Genomic DNA, 19,657 nt, shown 5'->3' with positions numbered 1-19,657 from the left:
TGAATTAATATGAATGAAGATTATATTGATAGGAAAATAGATTGAGATATGGTACAGTGTTGACAACTGCAACAGATTTGTGCAGATGTGTTAATTATGGCCATTTAAAGTATTATATTCACCCCCTTGTTTGCTTGCGAGTAAATCTTTGAGAAAAGTTTCCTAGTTGTTGTCTCAGGAAAGGGCTGAATGTTTATTGTGACGACCCCTGCAACGCTGAACATGTCATGAAAGTGAAAAAAATGCAATAATTTACTGTATTTAACTTCTTAATGATTTATTGATTTTGTTTGAACACTAAGATCTTCCCAAGACAACCAAAATTGGTATCATTGTATTTTCGTTTGTATGATTGTATTTTTGAAAAAAAAAAAAGAAAGTTGCAGAAAGCAGGCCTCAGTCCACTGGGATTAGTTTTTAATGGATCATAGCCCATTAGGCGAGGCAAAATAAGGCCGCTTCCACTCATCTTACAGACGTTTGAATATGACAGATTTTTATTGCGAAGCAGCAGCGCTGTTTGGGATATAAATCTTTTGCGACAAAGACCTTCATGCCTCTGCATTCAGTCTCAACTGGTGGCTCTCAATTTCTCGAGATATTTTGTTTTTCCTCTTCATTCTCTCCTCGGCAACGTAGGTGACCCGATGTGGATTCTTCGAGGAGAACGAGATGAATCCTTGTTTGTCGTGGGAGATGTGGTTGTCCTACATAGCACCTCTCAATCTGTGTCATCCCGAGTCCTCATCAAGAGCCCTGATAAAAAAGCGAAAATCCTTGGCTACCTCCAAACAGTCCCCCTTCGAGCCCTGTATGCTCATTAATTTTAAAAACCACAAGTTTTTTTCCTGCGAGGCCTACTGGAATCCATCTTTGTCGCTGAATCGCTGTTAGTGACGTGACATAATGTCACTCAAAAACTTGACCTCATAGGCCAATTCCTCGATTTTAACATCGTGTTCTCCCACATCTGATTTTCATTTTGCATCTTGGAATCACTGGGATCAAATTGACCCAAAGTTGGAGAGCTCAAGTTTTGCCAGCCTGCTGGCCTGATTTTGGTATTGTCAAAGTTTAATCTAGCTTTGTTAAAGGCCTTCATGTCTATCTACTTTTCACGCATATTAGCATCTCGTTATTCATTGCTCTAGTAGTTCATTGATTGCTTTCTTAGCTACAGACAACGAGAAACGCAGACAAAACAAGAATCAACATCACAAGCAGATATTTGGTAAGATCACTAGCGCCCACATTGTCGGGATCCACGCGGCAGATTTTGTCCCACGAGCATCCGTTGGAAGACTCGGTCAGATGGGTGACCACCGTGTTGTAGGGGCAGAATAAATCCTGGCATGCTCCGACCTGGATAGGGAGCTCATTGTGCTGGACAAGAACGCGGTGGTCGTTGTTGGGACACCGGAAGAAGTGAAAGGCAAGATGGCCGCCCATCGGCGAGATTCGGCCGCTGGCCCAGATGCGGTTGATGCTCACGTTGTAGTTGTCGGCCATGAGCTTGGGCGAGTCCTTGTAGAGGCCGAGGATGGTCAGGAATGGCTGGAGAGTAGAGGAGTGGGCAAACTTGAAAGCACCCTTGGGAGTCCTGGGGATGAAAATGAAAACAATGGCATTGACAAAACCTTTTGATAATGGTCAAGTTAAGAGTTGATAGTCCCACTAGTAAGCCAGTCACCACTGCTAGCCCCTCCTGCCTTTATTTCAGTACCCTATCAATGTCAGGAATCCATTTCAAACCTTGGTCATCTATTCCAGGGATGTTCGCATAGGGTAAGATTCGAACCCAGGATCTCTAGATGAAAAGTCCAAGACTTTAACTAACATCCCATATCTAGTTTGGATCAAGAAAGGCACTGCGATCAAAGCGATTTTGTCCAGGGGTGTTTGCACTGGGTAAGATTCGAACCCATACCTCTTGCTGAAGAGGCCAAGGCCGTAACTTCTACCCCATACCTATAGTTTGGCCAAGAAGGGCACTGCAATCAGAGCGATTTTATCCAGGGGTGTTTGCACGATTGCAAGATTCGAACCTAGGAGCTCCTGTTGAAGAGTCCAAGGCTTTAACTACTATCACACACCTTGACTGAATTTAACAAAACGCCCTGCTAGGTTGGTGTCAACTGATCGACGAAGGTCAAGTTTCAACAGTTTCTACTTCGACTCGCAATCAAACTATCTGACAATGCATCAGAGCCATGATATTCATTTACCCTCTATTTAGTACCCTCTCCAAGTAGCTGACGACATCATCGACCAGGGGACAGGCTATCTCGTAATTAATCTCGTGACCGTAGCCTTCCGTCCAGTACTGGTCGAGGTCGAGGTAATATTCAATTACGCGCTTCTCGTCATCAGTGAACAGATTGCACCAGAGTGAGCTGCCGTTGTAGGCTGTCTCGTAACCGCACATGTGGTTCAAAACCTCCAGTTCATCTGCGAGGAACATGGAAAGAGAGAAACACAGACGGGGTTGGGAGGGGAAATAATCATCTTCGTTTATTTAAGGTGTATATCTATCAATGTGCATTGGTAATCGACATGTCATCAGAGGTAATACCCTACCTTTGCCAAGGGTCCCAAAAGTAATGAACGACCGATTCTCTGATATTCGGCGTGACATTATTTCATCATCATCTTCTTTCATCAGTTCATTTGATAGATAGATAGATTCCCTGAGACACTCCTGTGCAGAGATGCCTAGGGCTTAAAGGGGAATGGACCCTACGTAATTCATAATTTGTTTGGATTGATTCAATGCAGAAACGTTAGTAGAAAACAGTAGTGAAGAGTGATGAAATTTGGACAATCCGTTCGAAATTTAGAAATATTTGAATTTGTTGGTACCGCCTACGATGGATATGAAGACTATTATGAACAAATCGTTATGCCACAGGATAGGAAAGCAATATAAGGAAAACATGGAGAGAACTTAACATATCTTTTTTTTTTCCCAGCATAATGAAGGAGCACTTGGCGTTTATAGAAGGGAGAATAACACAACCTTTAACGAGTAGACGGAATGTGTATTTTTTCGTAAAAACATCAAATTTTGGAAAATTTTTACAATAATGGAATATGTCCCTTCGTTTGTATTCAGTGACCACTTACAGAAATGTAGATCATTTGTTAATAATGATTCCCTATACATGCTATACATCTTACACTAACTTGAGGTACCTCGTATTTCGCCAGGATGGACATGTTGCTCATGAAAAACAAAAGAAAAGAAACGAATACCACCTATAAGCTTTGTTATTAGAATTTAAGCGGTGTATCCCACTTTTCATCCTTCCATGCTGAAAATCCATGCATTAGCATACTAATCTCAAATTTCATTTTTTGCCATTTTTTTTCCCTGAAACTGAAAAAGAAGTTCTATCTGCGAGGCTATTACCTGGTTTGGGGGCCATGATGACCTGTTACCATGACAACACACTTTCCAGTACTCTTGAAACACACGTCTTGCACAACTATACATTGGGCTTACTACAATGTACTATGCATGCTGTGTGTGGCAAATTTCGTTTGACTCACTTTAAAACTGGAGAAGTAGTTCGATCTGCAAACCCTTTTACCTGCTTTGGGGCATAATACCCTGTTACTATATGGCAAAGTAGGCCTACGTCCTGTACTCTTGAAATATGCATACTGCACAATTTCATATCAAATGTCTCATGTGTGCTAATTTTCTTGTAAATCAGTGAAATAGTGGAGCAGTTCGATCTGCAAGCCTTTTACCTGATTTTGAGGGACATATGCTGTTACCTTGGCGACACAATATCCGCCACTCTTGAAAAAAATGTCTTGTAAAATCAAGGGAAACCTTTACACATTTCTTAGTTGCATTATAATACCATTATTCCTTTAAAAATCCATCTCAATGAAATTATCAAAGGATACCGAGGTCTCCCTGATGAACAAACCTCTCTCGATATGTATTAATCTTAACAATATATATATATATATATATATATATATATATATATATATATATATATATATATATATTAAGGTATAAGCATTCTATAATCCGTGGAAAACCCTTGGGCTTGTTCGAAAGATATGTATTAATCTTAACAATATATATATATATATATATATATATATATATATATATATATATATATATTAAGGTATAAGCATTCTATAATCCGTGGAAAACCCTTGGGCTTGTTCGAAAGCTATCTTTCAAATAGCAACAATTTGTTGCTAGTAATGGACATGAATCTAGTCCTCGAAGGACATATCATGTGGTGTTCCATTTGGTTCCTTAACTATGCTTAATCAGTCCACTTCTTTTTGTACTATATCAATAATTTCCCTAACTCTTTCGACCTTCCTTCTTTCATCCTCTTTGCAGATGACTCGAACACAGTAATGTATCTTTTTAATTATAGTGATCCAAAATTCTTGTAAAGAGTGGTAAACTGAATCGAAATTCGTCAAAGATTGGATACAGGCAAATAAGTGATCTATGTAAATTATACTTTCAAGAAAAGCTGGAAAATTTCACAAGCTTAAGACGTTTTTCCACTCACATACTGCAAAATATTACCACTGATTAACTAGTATTGAATAACTCAAACATGGCATGTGATGGTATCTATATATATATATATATATATATATATATATATATATACATGCATATATATATACATATATATATATATACTGAAAGAAATTAGACTGAGGCGGACGTTGCTCCGCCTCAGTCTAATTTCTTTCAGCGATTATGTTACCCACAATGAGGCACCGCGCACGTTTGGGAAGGGAACTATCTCTCGCACTATACATACATACACACACATATATATATATATATATATATATATATATATATATATATATATATATATATATATAATCTGATAATATGTATATATTTCTTTATTTATTTGATATATATACACACATTTGAGTCTCTATACTGTATAATATCCGACGTGTACCTTTAATGAAGTGCAGCTCTCGCAGAAAAGATGAACTCTGTTTGCACGAAATCCTCGCCTGTCATGCTACCATGATCATTTTGAATTCTGTCATTATGTTTATGCTTTGATCGTTTCGTCATTGTCATGATGAGTTATTGACTGATTTATGTTTCCACAATGGCTTCAGGTCACTGGACTGTAAAACGTCTGTGAAAGAAATTTAGTGCAAGAAGGTATACAAAGCTTGTGCATGCAGTCAAGGAAGGTACAAGCCCGTTGTATTTTGTTGGAGACATAATTATCTTACTGAAGTTGTAAAGAATGAGACAGTCTTGAGGGGGACGAGGCATTGAGGTTATAAAGCAGGCGGTTTTCGTAAAATATTGGGAAGGTGCAGTTATTTGAGTTGCGGAAATGATTAGCTCCCTATAACCTCCATCTTTTGATGTGAAACTATCCGGAACTGATCATTATAAATTGCAAGTGTAATTACAAATTTTATGGACTGTCTAAAAACTATATAGCTACTGTGGAGAACTTATTTCACCTGCATGATTCAGACACTTGTAAAAGCATGTGGAGAAGTGACTGTGTTAATGTTTGTCCCATGACGACTATAGCTTCAGCCTGGCGTGTGGTGATGTGCTAACATTGGTCTTCATTAATATTTGCTGACATTGATTTTCTATGATGGGGACATTTTCCTCTTGAGTGACCAGGGCCCCGTTGCTAGAAACTTTGCGTTTAAACGCAACTTGCAACTGATTGTCACTGGTCAATCAAAATCATTGTTGCATGCATGTCTTCTTAATAGGGCAGACCCTGAGCCAATCAGAATGGTTGTTTCAAAATTAGCAATTATTTGCAATTGATTGCAACTTTCTTGCAACGGGACCCAGGACATAATCGTTCAGCATAATGCATAATCAATTGCCACTAAATAATTCGATTTAAAAAGTGTCCGCTGGAGAGGGACATGATTGTGTGTAATATATTCAATGTTGTATTTTAACTGTTTGCTACTAATATATAAGAAGGGTAGTCTAGGAGAGATTATGCATGAGCTTGAGAATTCTGATTAATCACGACAGGGTGCAGGACCCCCCCCCCCCCCACCCAAAAAAAAAAAAGGTAATTAAACAACAGAGCATCTTCAACTAATCAACTCATGGAGTGAAATCCGATATCACTCCATCTGTATAATATGTCCTACGTCTGAATAAAGGTTCGTCGGACACCGCGGTTTCACTTTGCGTAAAATGGTGGTTTACTGGTGGCGTGTGTATACAGGTGCAAGATGCGCGAAAGGTACACCAGCATCAATTAAGGAAAATTGAAAGTTGTGATTCAATTACAAAACAGACTGATAATCGCGTGAACATCCGAAATCGATGTAAGAATGACTTTGTTCACAAAAGCGAATAGGTTCAAGTGTCAAAGACGACAACTTGTTGAACGAAGAAAAGGAGGAAGAAGAAGAGGGAGACGTACGACCTGCTTACCAATGGTCATGTTAAAGGGCGCGGATGACCCAGCCGGTGCTAGCTTGGCCGCCACGCTCTGATGAACAGCTATCATCTCCGCCCCACGCCCGAATTTCGTGTTCTCGATGACGGCCGTGTCGTTTTCGTCGACGGTCACGATGAACTTGTCGCAGTAATCGTAAAATTTCAGCACCCTGTCATCCCTGCTTTGCTCGATTTGGTCGATGACCAAGACTTCGACGTCGCCGGTGGTCATATTTCGACATGTCACTGTGTCCTGCAGTTTTCGTAAGAAAGCTAGCTAGCATGATCTTAAAGTGACACACCGAATTCTTATCATTATTGATAAGGGTATTCCATTAGTGTTCATCCTCATGCACTACCGCTGGCAAATTAAAAGCAAAGCATATGCTGTGTAATATAGGGTTCAAACCTCTGCGATATGTAATAATACAACGACTTTATTTTCGTAATAATGTGGCAATTATCACACTCTAGAGGAAGAAAAGAGTGGGAGAGCAAATACCATGTGCATGCTGGTATACATAAATGACAATCCATCTCCGTCAAAGCAAAACAACAATGGTGACCTGAAACGGGACTGCTCTGGCCGCCGGGAACATGGTGTAAACGTACCATTATGTTTTATACTTAATGCTAATGCAAATGCTTTATTCTTGTTTGCAAATGAGACCACACCCACCTTAGAAGGAGTTTTGCCAGTGACGTTGCACACAGCTCCGGCTTCCAGCAGCCCTTCGATGTAGCCAAACGCACTGTCGATGGTTCTCTGTTTGCATGTTGCCTGGAAAATGAAATTCCCGAGATCGTTCCCGCTAAAGAGTTCCGGGACCCTAGCTCTGATCCTTTCCCCGAGACCCCTCATCTCGTCAAACCCAGCAGGGTGAAGCTCGCCCTCCATCGAAATGGGGTAGAGGTTGTCCGGGATATCGAGAAGGTAGGCGAAGTTGTCGTTTACGCCCTCGGTCTTCATTCGAGTCAGGATGGAGTTGTAGTCTTCGATGTCGCCAACGCTCATGTATCGCGTACCGTGCCGATGAACGACATAGACGCCGGCCGGCTGGCACTGGTCCACTGCGGAGAGCTCCCCGACGTCCTGGGCGATGTCCCGCCAGTAACGCTCCCGACGGACGAATTCGTCTGACTGCGGCTCGAAGCTGGTTTCATAGCCCGTCTTTGTACTGTAGCGAGGCGTCGGACCGCTACCCTGGTCGCCGACAACAAATGTCAGTAGCAGAATGAGAATAAGAGTGCGAATCATGACGACAGTCCATGATCTATGATCTCGCGTGGTGCGATTTCATAGATACACAGGTGTACATTGTAAAGTGAAAGAACGCATATTACTGCATACAATTCTGATGTGCCCATTCAAAGAGGCTAAAGCGGCCAAAGAGAGGCACATTGCCTAGATTCGCCACGCTAAATACGTCATGTACGTGAGCTATAGCGTCAGCTCCTTTATGGGCGAATGTTAGGTCTTTTGACAACACGATTTGAAACGTAAACCGTGGGAGTAAAGAGAACGAAAGATGAAACTTTAAAATTCAACTGCTGTAGCAAATTAGGCGTAGTTCTCTCCTAAATCTTGATAACTTAACAGGTAGTCCAGAACAGATTGCAGATCTTCTGTTGTCAAATGGCTTGTTTCGGTGTATAAGTCTCTTAGTTATAGTCTTATCTTTACCGAACAGCTACCACTAGATAGCTGTACATGTACTTCTGAATCCAATATATTGTAATATATTTATGCACCAAGTTTGATGAAAATACATTCCCCTTTGTAGAGCTATGGGAGAAATAGAGAAATCTTAGAATTTGACCTTGACCTATGACCTTTTGGCGCCCACAAGTTGACAGGCGCAGTTTCGTACACTCATATACTCACACATCCCAAGTTTCATTTGGAAACCGCGATCGGTTCTTTTACATTATGTTTACGAACGGATGCACATCCTCAAAATAACATGCCTCCGGCGACGTTTCGTGGCGGAGGCATAAAAAGGATCCGTGTAACTACACTTTTAGAGCCATGATCATATTATTTTTGGCGACCTGTGCAACGAAGCCTTCAGAATCCTTTCAATGAGAATATGAATTGTAAAGGACCCTGACATTTATAATTTTTGGCTTATTACTTGAAAGCTTTGCTAGCCGATGGAATGATTAAAATGTCACAGAGTTTACATCAACACTCGCTCACTCACAGACCCACCAATAACATTGAGCACTCTTATAACCATGTGCTTTGATTTATTGATAGCTTTATTTAGAAAGGTAACACGTAGCATGTGGTCATGTTGTGTTAAGTTATGCGTCTAATAGCGACTGAATTGACAGAAAACAAACAAAGAAACAAACAAACTGACTGAGAGACACTGAAACCTGATTTGAGTACGGCGGAGAATTACCAAAATTTTGGCACCGATCGCGGGATTGCAAGACAGCCTTATGTAAGCCTACCAAATCTTACAATGGATCCCCACTTACTTGTTGTTAGCTAATGTCACGTTTCTCTTCATTTTCTGTTTCCTTCTCTCCCATCCTCTCACTAAGATTTAGAATCTCATGTTGTCTGATAGTTTTATGTTTTGTTTCGTTTTGTTTTGTTTTGTTTTGTTTTGTTTTGTTTTGTTTTGTTTTGTCTCGTTTTGTTTTTCTGATGGCGCTGTGTGCAACAGACAAGAAGTCAAGATTGCTCGCGTCGAGTACTAGTAATTTCAGGGTACTTCAGTCAGCTATTTTTCGAGATATGATTAGCGGATATGAAGTAGCCAGTTTTTATTGCCGTATAGCTATATGAGGAAATACCTTCGACAAAATCATGAAATTTCCACATGGACCAATTTGAATATCTAATACTATGAAGTTGTTGACAATACAGTGACTATGTGTGCCTAGCGTGTGGCGACTGCGAAATTTAGAACTGCCAATCTTTTTACCTCACAATATTATACATATCTACAAGATGTCGACAAGCAAATAGCAATATTGATCTATTTCTTCGCGAAGAATGTGTCAGTCGCACTTAGTATAAATTTTGATTTTATCAGCCAGTGGTACAAGAAAGCATGTTGTCTTGGTGATACATTTACCACCTTGGTTTCCCAAAAGAAGTACGGCTTATAAATTTCGACTCACTCGGCAGAGAGCATTATGCAGTGTTATGTAAGGTAATTGTTTTGGATTTGTGAATGTTGACCATGTTGACAAACTCCACCCCAAATCATTATAATAGTAAATTGTTTTTCAAAACTTAAATGTTATGTAGATCACGTCTTTGCAACGTATACCTTATAACATTTGTATCAGTGTAATATCATTGAAACATACTTCGTGTTCTTTCCGGAAGGGTCACTCACTCACTGACAATCGCATGTCATGCTATCACTCTCATTCTATCTCTTCTCTCTTTCTCCTTCTATCTGCCTTCTCTCCCTATGTATCTATATTGAAATTGCAAATGAAATCGAGATCTATATTTCATATTTCCTGCCTTCTCTTCTCTCTCTTCCTCTCCCTCCCTTTCTCCTCTCCGCTCTCTCTTTCTCTCTCTGTTAAAGATAGGCAATTGATGCTCAATTGTGTCTGTACATGATTTTTTGCTATCACTGATGCTATATCAACATTCAGTATTATTTTCATTACGCTTTCCACTCTCACGCAACATTTTCCTCTGGGAGGATTATGCACTCCTTAAGTCATAAGAATCTAATGTAAGTTAGCATGAATATTGACAACGGGAATGACGTTTCATCATTTTGTTTTATTAACCAAATTCTCTTTCTGGGGTATAAAACTCACAATACTCTAAAGCTTAACTAGTTTTCAAAGTGTAGCCTCGGTTAAAGTCAACAATTCTGGGGGGGGGGGGGGGGAGAGGCAAATTTAGAAATGAATCCAGAGAGAGGGCTCGCTCACAGAATTCTGCTGACTCATGAACTACCCTGACTGACCCTGTTGACCGATCCATGTTTCAAAAAAAGAAACAAACACACACATTCGGAACAAATGGACGAAAAACCAAGAGAATGACAATACTTAAAAACTGGGAGACGTACATTTCCTGTTTTGTAGTCCCCTCCCCTTTCTTTCTCTCTAAAAACACTTGCAAAAGCCATCCTACTTCTTTAAAAATTTGTTTTAACACAACTGATTTAGTATTCATAAGCATGTTTCATATTTCGAGGCAGCTACCCTCGTCAAGCTTTGCTAAGGATGGGAGTCTCTTTCATCTTTTTCTTTCTTTTGTTTTCCATTAACAAGATGCATTGCCATGATTCCAAATAAACTATTTTAGAATTAGACCAACAGATTTACGATGCGTAAATTCAGATAATAGGCCTTAATTGCTTCATAATGAGGGATGATCACATCATGTCATCTCATTGTCACATGCATATGTGCTGTTTTTCGATGAAATGCAGAAGAAAACAAGCAACCAAACCAATAAACATTGAAATGTTCCAGCCCAAAACAATTATTGCATGCCAAGCACGCAAAGTAGTAAATGGTGACCTCGTGACGAGATTGTATGTTTGCATGAATCTGTCACGTAGTTTAGCTCGTTACGCTTCATTTATTCAATTTAAAACCCAGAACACTACTTTACACCACCATCCCACTCCATATATCTGGTGCTATGATACTTTTAATGACATTTGTGAATTAGGGTTATGGCAATCAAAATTTGCAACCATGACATAGTTACCTGCGTTCATAAATACATGTTCTATTGTTAACCTTCCTCTTTTGTTGAAGAAGAAGATTAACAATAGAACATGTATTTATGTATTACTTACTGGCCTGATATTAGCATTCGTCTATGTTTAATACAGCTTTGTAAATGCCCTTCATATCTTTCTACTCTCCATGCATTATAATATCACATTATTCATCGTTATGACTGTTCATCGATTATTTCATTATTTTATCTATTTTCTTAACACGATACAGCAAGAAGCGCTGACGCGACAAGTATCAACATCACAAACAGAGAGTTGGCAAGAGCACTAGCGCCCCCATCGCCGGGATCCACGGGGGGCACGCTGCAGATGTTGTCCCACGCGCACCCGTTTGAAGACTGGGTCAGATGGGTGACCACCGTGTCGTAGGGGCAGAAGAAGTCCTGGCAGGCTCCAACCTGGATGGGGAGCTCGTTGTGCTGGACAAGGACGCGGTGGTCGTTATTGGGACACCGGAAGAAGTGAAAGCCAAGGTGGCCGCCCATTGGCGAGATTCGGCCGCTGGCCCAGGTGCGGTTGATGCTCACGTCGTAGTTGTCGGCCATGAGCTTGGGCGAGTCCTTGTAGAGGCCGAGGATGGTCAAGAATGGCTGGAGAGTAGAGGAGTGGGCAAACTTGAAGGCACCCTTGGGAGTCCTGAGGATAAAGACGAATACAGTGCCATAATAAAATTTTGTGATACTGTCGAGTTAAAATTTGATTGTTGCACCGTCAAAGCTCTTCCTGCCGTAGGTACCCATTATTGTCAGGTACTCATTTCACACCTTGGTCAAGATCAAGGGTACTTTGATTAAAGCATTTCGTCCAGGGGTGTTCGCACCGGGTAAGATTCGAACCCAGGATCTTCTGTCGAAGAGTTCAAGGCCTTTTAACTTCTAACCAATAAATAATTTGGTCAAGAAGGTCACTGCGACCAAGGCATCTCGTCCAACGGTGTTCGAACCGGGTAGGATTTGAACCCAGAATCTTTTGTTACTGTATCCACGGCCTTAACCATTATCCCACACCTAGCTTCATCAAAGAAGGGTTTGGGGGTTAAGATGATCAAAACATCTCGTCCTAGGAGGTTTTCATTTGGTGAGATTCGAACCCAGGATCTCCTGTTGAAGAGTTCAAAGCCTGGCTTAATTACCATCCCATACCTAATTTGGTCAAGGAGGGCACTGCAATGAAAGCATCTCGCCCAGGGGGGTTCGCACCTGGTATTATTCGAACCCAGGATCTCTTGTTAAAGTGTCCAAGGCCTTATAGCTACTATCCCACGCCTAGTTTGAATCAAACAGAATGGCATAATTTACTGGTTTTAACAGACCGATGAAGATCCAGTTTCATAAAAGTCTACTTCGACTTCCATTCAAACTTTCTAAATAAATAACAGAGCCCCCATCGTATCGCTCACCCCGTATTTAGTACGCCCGACAAGTAGCTGGCGACATCATCGACCAGGGGACAGGCCATCTCGTAGTTAATCTCGTGGCCGTAGCCTTCCGTCCAGTACTGGTCGAGGTCGAGGTAATATTCAATCACGCGCTTCTCGTCATCAGTGAACAGATTGCACCAGAGTGAGCTGCCGTTGTAGGCTGTCTCGTAACCGCACATGTGATTCAGGACCTCAAGTTCATCTGCGAGGAACACGGATAGAGAGAAATGAGACGGGGTGGGCGAAGGGATATGATGATCATTGAACGTGAAGTTGTCGACGCACAATCACAATTTGCACGTCATAACGGGTAATACCGTACCTTTGCAAATGCAACTTAATAATCATGAAGTTCGTATATACCCTTGTAGCCAGATCTCATTGCTGTGAAATAAATGATTCACATCAAGGTAATATTCGATGGGGTCCTATACTCTCAGTCTTTGTGAGCAAACGGGATGTCAGAGAAGTAACAACGACCTGAAAACATAGGGCCTGAAGAAAAAAAAAAGAGGGGGAAGGGGGAGAGGGGAAATCCACAATTCAGTATAGTTTTGCCTTTTACAGCTCAAAGCGGATTCAGCACACCAACACTATGCCAATGATGAGCACAGGCAACATGACACAGGTAATCAGGAAATCTTCTGGTTGTCAGGTAACTGTTTTAGTTTAATCTTGTAATGAAATCAATCTACACCACATCTTTAATTCGGCCTAGTCTATGCATAGAAATTATGAAGTCAACCAAACCAAACAATGAGTTTCGTTATACATGAACAGGACAAACGAGTATATATGAAAATCATGTAATTTCTATTTTGCATGAAAAGGTGATAAGTGTCAGTCAACAGAACCTACGAAGAACCCTTGAAGAAATAGGAATTATCGACCTCAACGTTTTCCCACAGGTTTGATTATAAACAATAGCTACGTTCATACGATGATCCTTAACTTCAAAGTTAGCTATCTTTGAGGATAAGCTCTTGCCCCTTAAAGGGATGATATAGTTTGGTAAGGATGGGGATTCAAGTTTTAACTTTTTTTTTTCCCCCCCACGGTAATGGGAAACCAACTAATTCAAAATATTAGAGAAACTTTTGTCAGTAATTCAACAACTATGATTGATACCTCTTGGGCACGTAGCCTACCTACAATAATTCATAAACAAATATAATCGTATATAGAATCGATGTGATTGGTAACGAAAAAATTGAGACGGTCACATTACTTTCTATGTAATTTGCAAAAATTATGTGATTGTGAATGATATCACTTATTCCTAAACACACACAAACATGCATATAATTTTAGACATTTAGAATTTCGCAGTCAACTTCGTATTTTAAATTGGGTTTCTTTGCATGATTTTTAAACCGTCGTTGTCTTGTATCTGTTTGATTTTTATTCAATTCAACCCAATTCGAAGGGGCCTGGAGTGGCTTTCAACTCAAGTGCCTGTGTCAAATCTTTGTTAGTCATCGATGTAAATGTTTATCCCGCAATGGCCCTTTAGTGAGATGCGTCAAGTGGGACAAACGGATTTCATGTTAAACACGTTTGCAGCGAAGTTTATATGTGGCCGTAATCCCTATACGTTCATAAAACTTCTGGCAGAGGATAAAACTGCATACTAGAGATGGGGGCCTAAAGGTTTGCATACTAACCTGTTCAAATTTGTGTTTCATTTTGTTTTGTTTTCCTGAGGACCCATGCAGTATGTAAAACAAGGTCTTTAAACTACGTGTTCATAATGCATTATAATAAAAGGGTGCAGTTTGCAAGCATTACAGCCATAATGTCGGGCAGGTCACGAATGAGACAACCTCAGATATGTTAGATGCAAAATATGTATATATATACATTTTTTATGCTATTTTTTATTGGACCTACTATAATAAATTCAAATACTTGTGATCTAGTATTCATACTAGTATTTCGTAAACCCGTCCACTTTGAGTACGTCTAAGGTTTTTGGACGGTCCTTGTCACTTACACACTACGAGAAAAATAAAAAAAATACACAAACATACGAGCAAATAATTATGAAAAAGACGAAAACGTAGGATGATGGACACATATGCAGTGCAATAGCGGTCAAAACGTTATCCCTGTAGATGTCTGCAAGCCATCGTAGTGTGCAGGCTCGCCCCCAGCTATTTTGGCAGGGAAGGAGAGACAGGATGTGTGACTAACGCCCAAGATTCCGTTCCCCAACATCGGCTTCTGGAAATTGTCCAATGCAATTATACTTGTATATGCATGCATGCAGTTGTCCTCTCTGAAAGGATCTATCACTAAATCGCTATAAGCCTTACTCTTTCATTTTCATTCTTTTCTTCTTCTTTTTTTTTTTTGGGGGGGGGGGATCAGCCAATGTAGATGCATGCTTATAGTACATTCTAGCTTTCATATGGATTTGATGATACCTAGGTAAGTGGATCGTTAGGTAAACATTCTCACGAAATATGGTTCGTGGATAAAGAACACAAAAGGTATATCAATTCTGTGACAAGGCGTGTAATGAATATGAATGAGATGCATACAAAGGGGCCTACATTCCTATATCCATAGTAGTATTAAGTGCACATCTTTAGTTCTGTTATTACTAGTATTGAAATATTGTATGCCTGGACATTGAACAAAAGGACGGTCCAACGATTTTCCAACTACCGGCATCATTGGGATAGCCGCCAGACAAAACTGCCAGAGGGAAGTAATCACACTTGTGATTAATGCAACAGAAATTAACTGAGAGTCATTAACACTGCCAATGGTGCAGGACCCTTAACTAATAGTTACAACTAATCATCAAGTAGCTCATCGAATGAAATCTACTTTCACTCCATCTGTAGGCCTATTCACACGTCATATTTCTTAATAACGGTCGGGCGAACATCACGTGTACCACATAATTAAGTATTGTGCAAAATGAGACTGCTGGTGCACGTGCAGACCTGTGCATATTGTGTGAAAGGTATACCAACATTAATGGACGTTGAAAACCTCTTTTCAAGTACACAATAGACAATTGCGTAGATAACCGAAATCGATATCAGCGTGAGTTTGTTCAGACTACAATAGCGAATAGGTTCAAGTGTCAAAAACGACAACGTATTGAAAGGAGTAGGAGAAAAGAAGAGGATACGAGACGATGCGCTTTACCTATGGTCATATTGAAGGGCGTGGAAGACCCAGTCGGTGCTAGCTTGGTCACCACGCTCTGATAAACCGCTGCCATCTCGGAGCCACGCCCGTACTTCGTGTTCTCGATGACGGCCGTGTCGTTTTCGTCGACGGTCACGATGAACTTGTCGCAGTACTCGTAGAATTTCAGCACCCTGTCCTCCCTACCTTCCTCGATGTGGTCGATGACCACGACTTCGACATCACCAGTGGTCATATTTCGACATGTCACTGTGTCCTGCAGTTTTCAAATGAAAGCAAGCTAGCATGTTCTTGATGTGATACACGGAATTCTTATCACTGATGGGAGCACTGCCACCGGTAAAACTAGATACGGTTTTTCTATACTTATGTGGCATATTCGATTCAATTCAATCCAATTCAGTTCATTTTACAACGAGGTTAATTCCACAACAATGCAATAATCATCCTATAAATATCATACAGAGAGAGAGAGGGGGGGAGAGCAAATCCAATACGCTTGAACATGAATTTTTATTAATCAGATGCATGGTTGGATTGTTTACGCGATATGGGCTCCTGTTTGTATAAGAGATTTGAATACTATTTCGTTCGCATAGACATCTTGGTCAAAGTAAAGAAAGAAAGAGCTTAGTCGTCAGCAGCTGCGTGGTATTGTTATTGTGGGTGATATCCCATTATGCCATTGACGACTTTCACATGGATCAATTACAAAGAAAACATATTGTGTGACATAGCACAGACAGGAAGCATACCAAGAGAGAAACCTTATCCCATCACACTTACAGAACACAATAATCACGATAGACAAAGGAGATCGAATGCAGAAAATGAGAGGAAATGAAAACAAATGAAAACGAATAACTGACTGGGATAGATGGTTGACTAACAAAGACGAATGGCCAAGACACAGCACCACACATCGCCTCAGTATACAATGTAAATACGCTTCTGGTCAGGGAACAAACCTTCTCGATACACAGACACTGGCATGAACACCATTCCATTATCTCACGTGCATTAAAAAAGCCTGCTGATATTGCCCGCTTGTCCCGCTGTTTCTTGACCTCACAGATTAATAAGACATCAACCAGGATTTATATTTTCTGAGTTTACTCTGAGTTGTCATCACCCATCTCAATCGCGTCTATACATAACCAATCTATGCACAAATTTCATTTCTTCGTATTATGTATTTCTGTAAAAACAAACAAACAAACAAACAAACAAACGCACATACAAACTCGAAAACAATAAATAAAGAAAGAGAGGGGGATGATGAGGTAAGAAAGAAATTGAGGCATAGCCTGGCTCCAAGAAAGATGAGATTAAGAATAATAATTTTCAGGTAGGTAGGAAAGTACGTGTAGTACTTATATCAATAATAGACTGACTCAGATGGTGTGCTGAGACAGCTAAATAGGGAAATCACATTAAATATTAGAGATGTCTATTACATTTTGTTAGTGGTGGTGGTGGTGGTGACGGTGTTTTGTGTTGGTCGTATCCCAGTGATTGGAAAAGCAATAATCTCACGAGCAACAAGTTCGGGAGAACGCACATTTAGTATGCTCTGCAATCTCCGCTGCATCGACTTTGTGGTGACTTTGGACACATTTCGTGTATCTAAATATTGACTTGGTATGTCAAACATTTTTGCTGCCGTATAAAATCCATATTAATACAGCACATGTCTAGATAACTTTGTTTATATAGGGTACATTCAATGTCATGACACTAATATTTTTGGTCTGTACTTCTCATAGAAGAAAGTATTTCCTTTCGCTTAAGACTGATTTTTGAAATTTTTGCATCTATATTCAGTGACAGTTGCACGTTGCTCTCATTGGAAACGCCGTTGTCATGACAACTATAGTTCCTACTTAATCATCATTTTTCCAATTATAATGACAGTTATTATCATCAAGTTAAACAAAATTGTCCTGTGCCATGTAACGCAAAATTGGATTCGTACACTGTTACCGCGTGCTTCTAAATTTGTCATGCTTGTTTAAATGGTTCACGAAATATACACAATACAACTCAAATGTCTTGGTAAACTTGCTTCTAAGAATTTTGCCTGACGAATCTCTTCTTTCAAAGAGGTTGTGCCGATTATAAGGGGAAAATATTAAAGCGTCCTGAGAGAGAACCGCACATACCTGAATTGACCATATACATTGGTCACGCGTAAACGTCCTCTTTGGCATCATTTTTATCATCACCACAGTTCCCACACCATTTTCATCATGATGAATATGCCATCGTTATGACCATTACTAATTACACCATCTTGGTCAACATCACGTTCATTGTAATTATAATCATAATCATTTTTACGGTAATGCAAACTGTAACTTGTGAGGTTATAGCAGCTAAATATTTTGCAAGATGTGTCGATGTAAGCCGTGCGATATAGGATCACAGTAGTTTAGAGTGAAGTTGAACCACAATTCGTGACATTATACACACTCCAATATATATTTCTCTTAAACGATTCGTGTGGGGGGGGGGGGCTCAAATAGTTACGTTCAATTCTGATACCACTCTGATAATTTGTTTGCAAATGAGACCACGCCCACCTTAGAAGGAGTTTTGCCAGTGACGTTGCACACAGCTCCGGCTTCCAGCAGCCCTTCGATGTAGCCAAACGCGCTGTCGATAGTCCGCTGCCTGTATGTTCCCTGGAAGGTGAAATTCCCGAGATCGTTCCCGCTGAAGAGTTCCGGGACCCTAGCTCTGATCCTTTCCCCGAGACCCCTCATCTCGGCAAACCCAGCAGGGTGAAGCTCGCCCTCCATCGAAATGGGGTAGAGGTTGTCCGGGATATCGAGAAGGTAGGCGAAGTTGTCGTTTACGCCCTCGGTCTTCATTCGAGTCAGGATGGAGTTGTAGTCTTCGATGTCGCCATCGCTCATGTATCGAGTACCATGCCGATGGACGACGTAGACGCCGGCCGGCTGGCACTGGTCTACTGTGGAGAGCTCCCCGACATCCTGGGCGATGGCCTGCCAGTAACGCTCTCGACGGGCGAATTCGTCAGACTGCGGCTCGAAGCTGGTTTCATAGCCCGTCTTTGTACTGTAGCGAGGCGTCGGACCGCTACCCTGTCCGCCGACGACAAATGTCAGTAGGAAAACGAGACCAATAGTGCGAATCATGGCGTCCCTGGTTGATGTCGACAGTCCGTGATCTATGATCTAGTGAGGTGTATCGGGTGATACACGTTCATTCAAAGGACACACGAAAAGCTACCCTCGATCGCGCTCAAAATGTCTCGTGCGGGCTAGTGTTGACATACAGAGATATCTGATGCAAGCATGTGAGCTGTGGCGAGTGTGTCGTGATGCTCACATGTGCAATGCCCCCGTATCCACAGTATTTGTGAACAAACATTAGATTTCAAACAACAGTATCGTCATGCCAAATCTTTAGCATAACATCTACATGCCTTAGATCAAGTTTCATTACCAGAGAAGTAATGCATGTAATGTTAAAGTCCGTGGTCACACACGTGCTTAAATCATCTTTACGTTGGTTGTAGGAAATTAGTGAATGTTTAAAGGGACATTCCAGACGATTTTCATAATTTCACATCATGTAGTATATAAATCGACAACTCCATGTATAGATTTGTGGAATTTATTGTGGTTCTTGAGCAGAGAAACAATACCTTGAAAAACCTCAAACAAATTACACTGAACAAGGATGATGACATAGGAGGTTCACATATTTCAGAAATGTAGCAGTGTAATTCCACTGCAATACCGCTTGCTTGCGAGTTTACCTGTGTATAATCTATGCATGCCTTCTTCTTTTGTTCTGCTTCCTTGAGCCCCAACTCATGCATTATGGTGACTCTGCCATGTCATC

At 40.7% G+C, this 19,657-nt stretch overlaps 2 protein-coding genes across 2 annotated transcripts; both read right to left on the bottom strand.

Moving 5' to 3' along the window:
• Window positions 1-1,170: 1,170 nt before the first annotated feature.
• On the bottom strand, window positions 1,171-7,715 carry LOC140232086 (multiple inositol polyphosphate phosphatase 1-like). Its single transcript, XM_072312238.1, has 4 exons — window positions 7,137-7,715; window positions 6,452-6,710; window positions 2,226-2,448; window positions 1,171-1,600 (listed from the first exon to the last, which is right to left on the bottom strand). Exons 1-4 carry the CDS (start codon window positions 7,713-7,715, stop codon window positions 1,171-1,173), a joined length of 1,491 nt encoding a protein of 496 aa, XP_072168339.1.
• Window positions 7,716-10,240: 2,525 nt separating this feature from the next.
• Window positions 10,241-19,306, bottom strand: LOC140231594 (multiple inositol polyphosphate phosphatase 1-like). Its single transcript, XM_072311741.1, has 4 exons — window positions 18,367-19,306; window positions 15,782-16,040; window positions 12,599-12,821; window positions 10,241-11,835 (listed from the first exon to the last, which is right to left on the bottom strand). The coding sequence occupies exons 1-4, from the start codon at window positions 18,943-18,945 to the stop codon at window positions 11,397-11,399; spliced, it is 1,500 nt and encodes a 499-aa protein (XP_072167842.1). The 5' UTR covers window positions 18,946-19,306; the 3' UTR covers window positions 10,241-11,396.
• Window positions 19,307-19,657: the final 351 nt, after the last annotated feature.

The sequence above is a fragment of the Diadema setosum genome, chromosome 8 (genome assembly GCF_964275005.1).
Source record: "Diadema setosum chromosome 8, eeDiaSeto1, whole genome shotgun sequence".
NCBI classification, from domain to species: Eukaryota; Metazoa; Echinodermata; class Echinoidea; order Diadematoida; family Diadematidae; genus Diadema; species Diadema setosum.
The sequence above is the reverse complement of the archived record's forward strand: the minus strand, read 5'-3'. Positions and strand labels throughout refer to the sequence as shown.

Excerpts from the sequence above, each read along its gene's own strand:
- LOC140232086 (XM_072312238.1), bottom strand. The coding sequence starts at position 7,715 with ATGATTCGCACTCTTATTCTCATTCTGCTACTGACATTTGTTGTCGGC. Across the intron at positions 6,711-7,136 it reads CTGGCAAAACTCCTTCTAAG|GACACAGTGACATGTCGAAA; the intron begins GTGGGTGTGGTC and ends CGAAAACTGCAG. Across the intron at positions 2,449-6,451 it reads GCCCTTTAACATGACCATTG|ATGAACTGGAGGTTTTGAAC; the intron begins GTAAGCAGGTCG and ends TGTTCCTCGCAG.
- LOC140231594 (XM_072311741.1), bottom strand. The coding sequence starts at position 18,945 with ATGATTCGCACTATTGGTCTCGTTTTCCTACTGACATTTGTCGTCGGC. Across the intron at positions 12,822-15,781 it reads GCCCTTCAATATGACCATAG|ATGAACTTGAGGTCCTGAAT; the intron begins GTAAAGCGCATC and ends TGTTCCTCGCAG. Across the intron at positions 11,836-12,598 it reads TCGGGCGTACTAAATACGGG|GACTCCCAAGGGTGCCTTCA; the intron begins GTGAGCGATACG and ends CTTTATCCTCAG.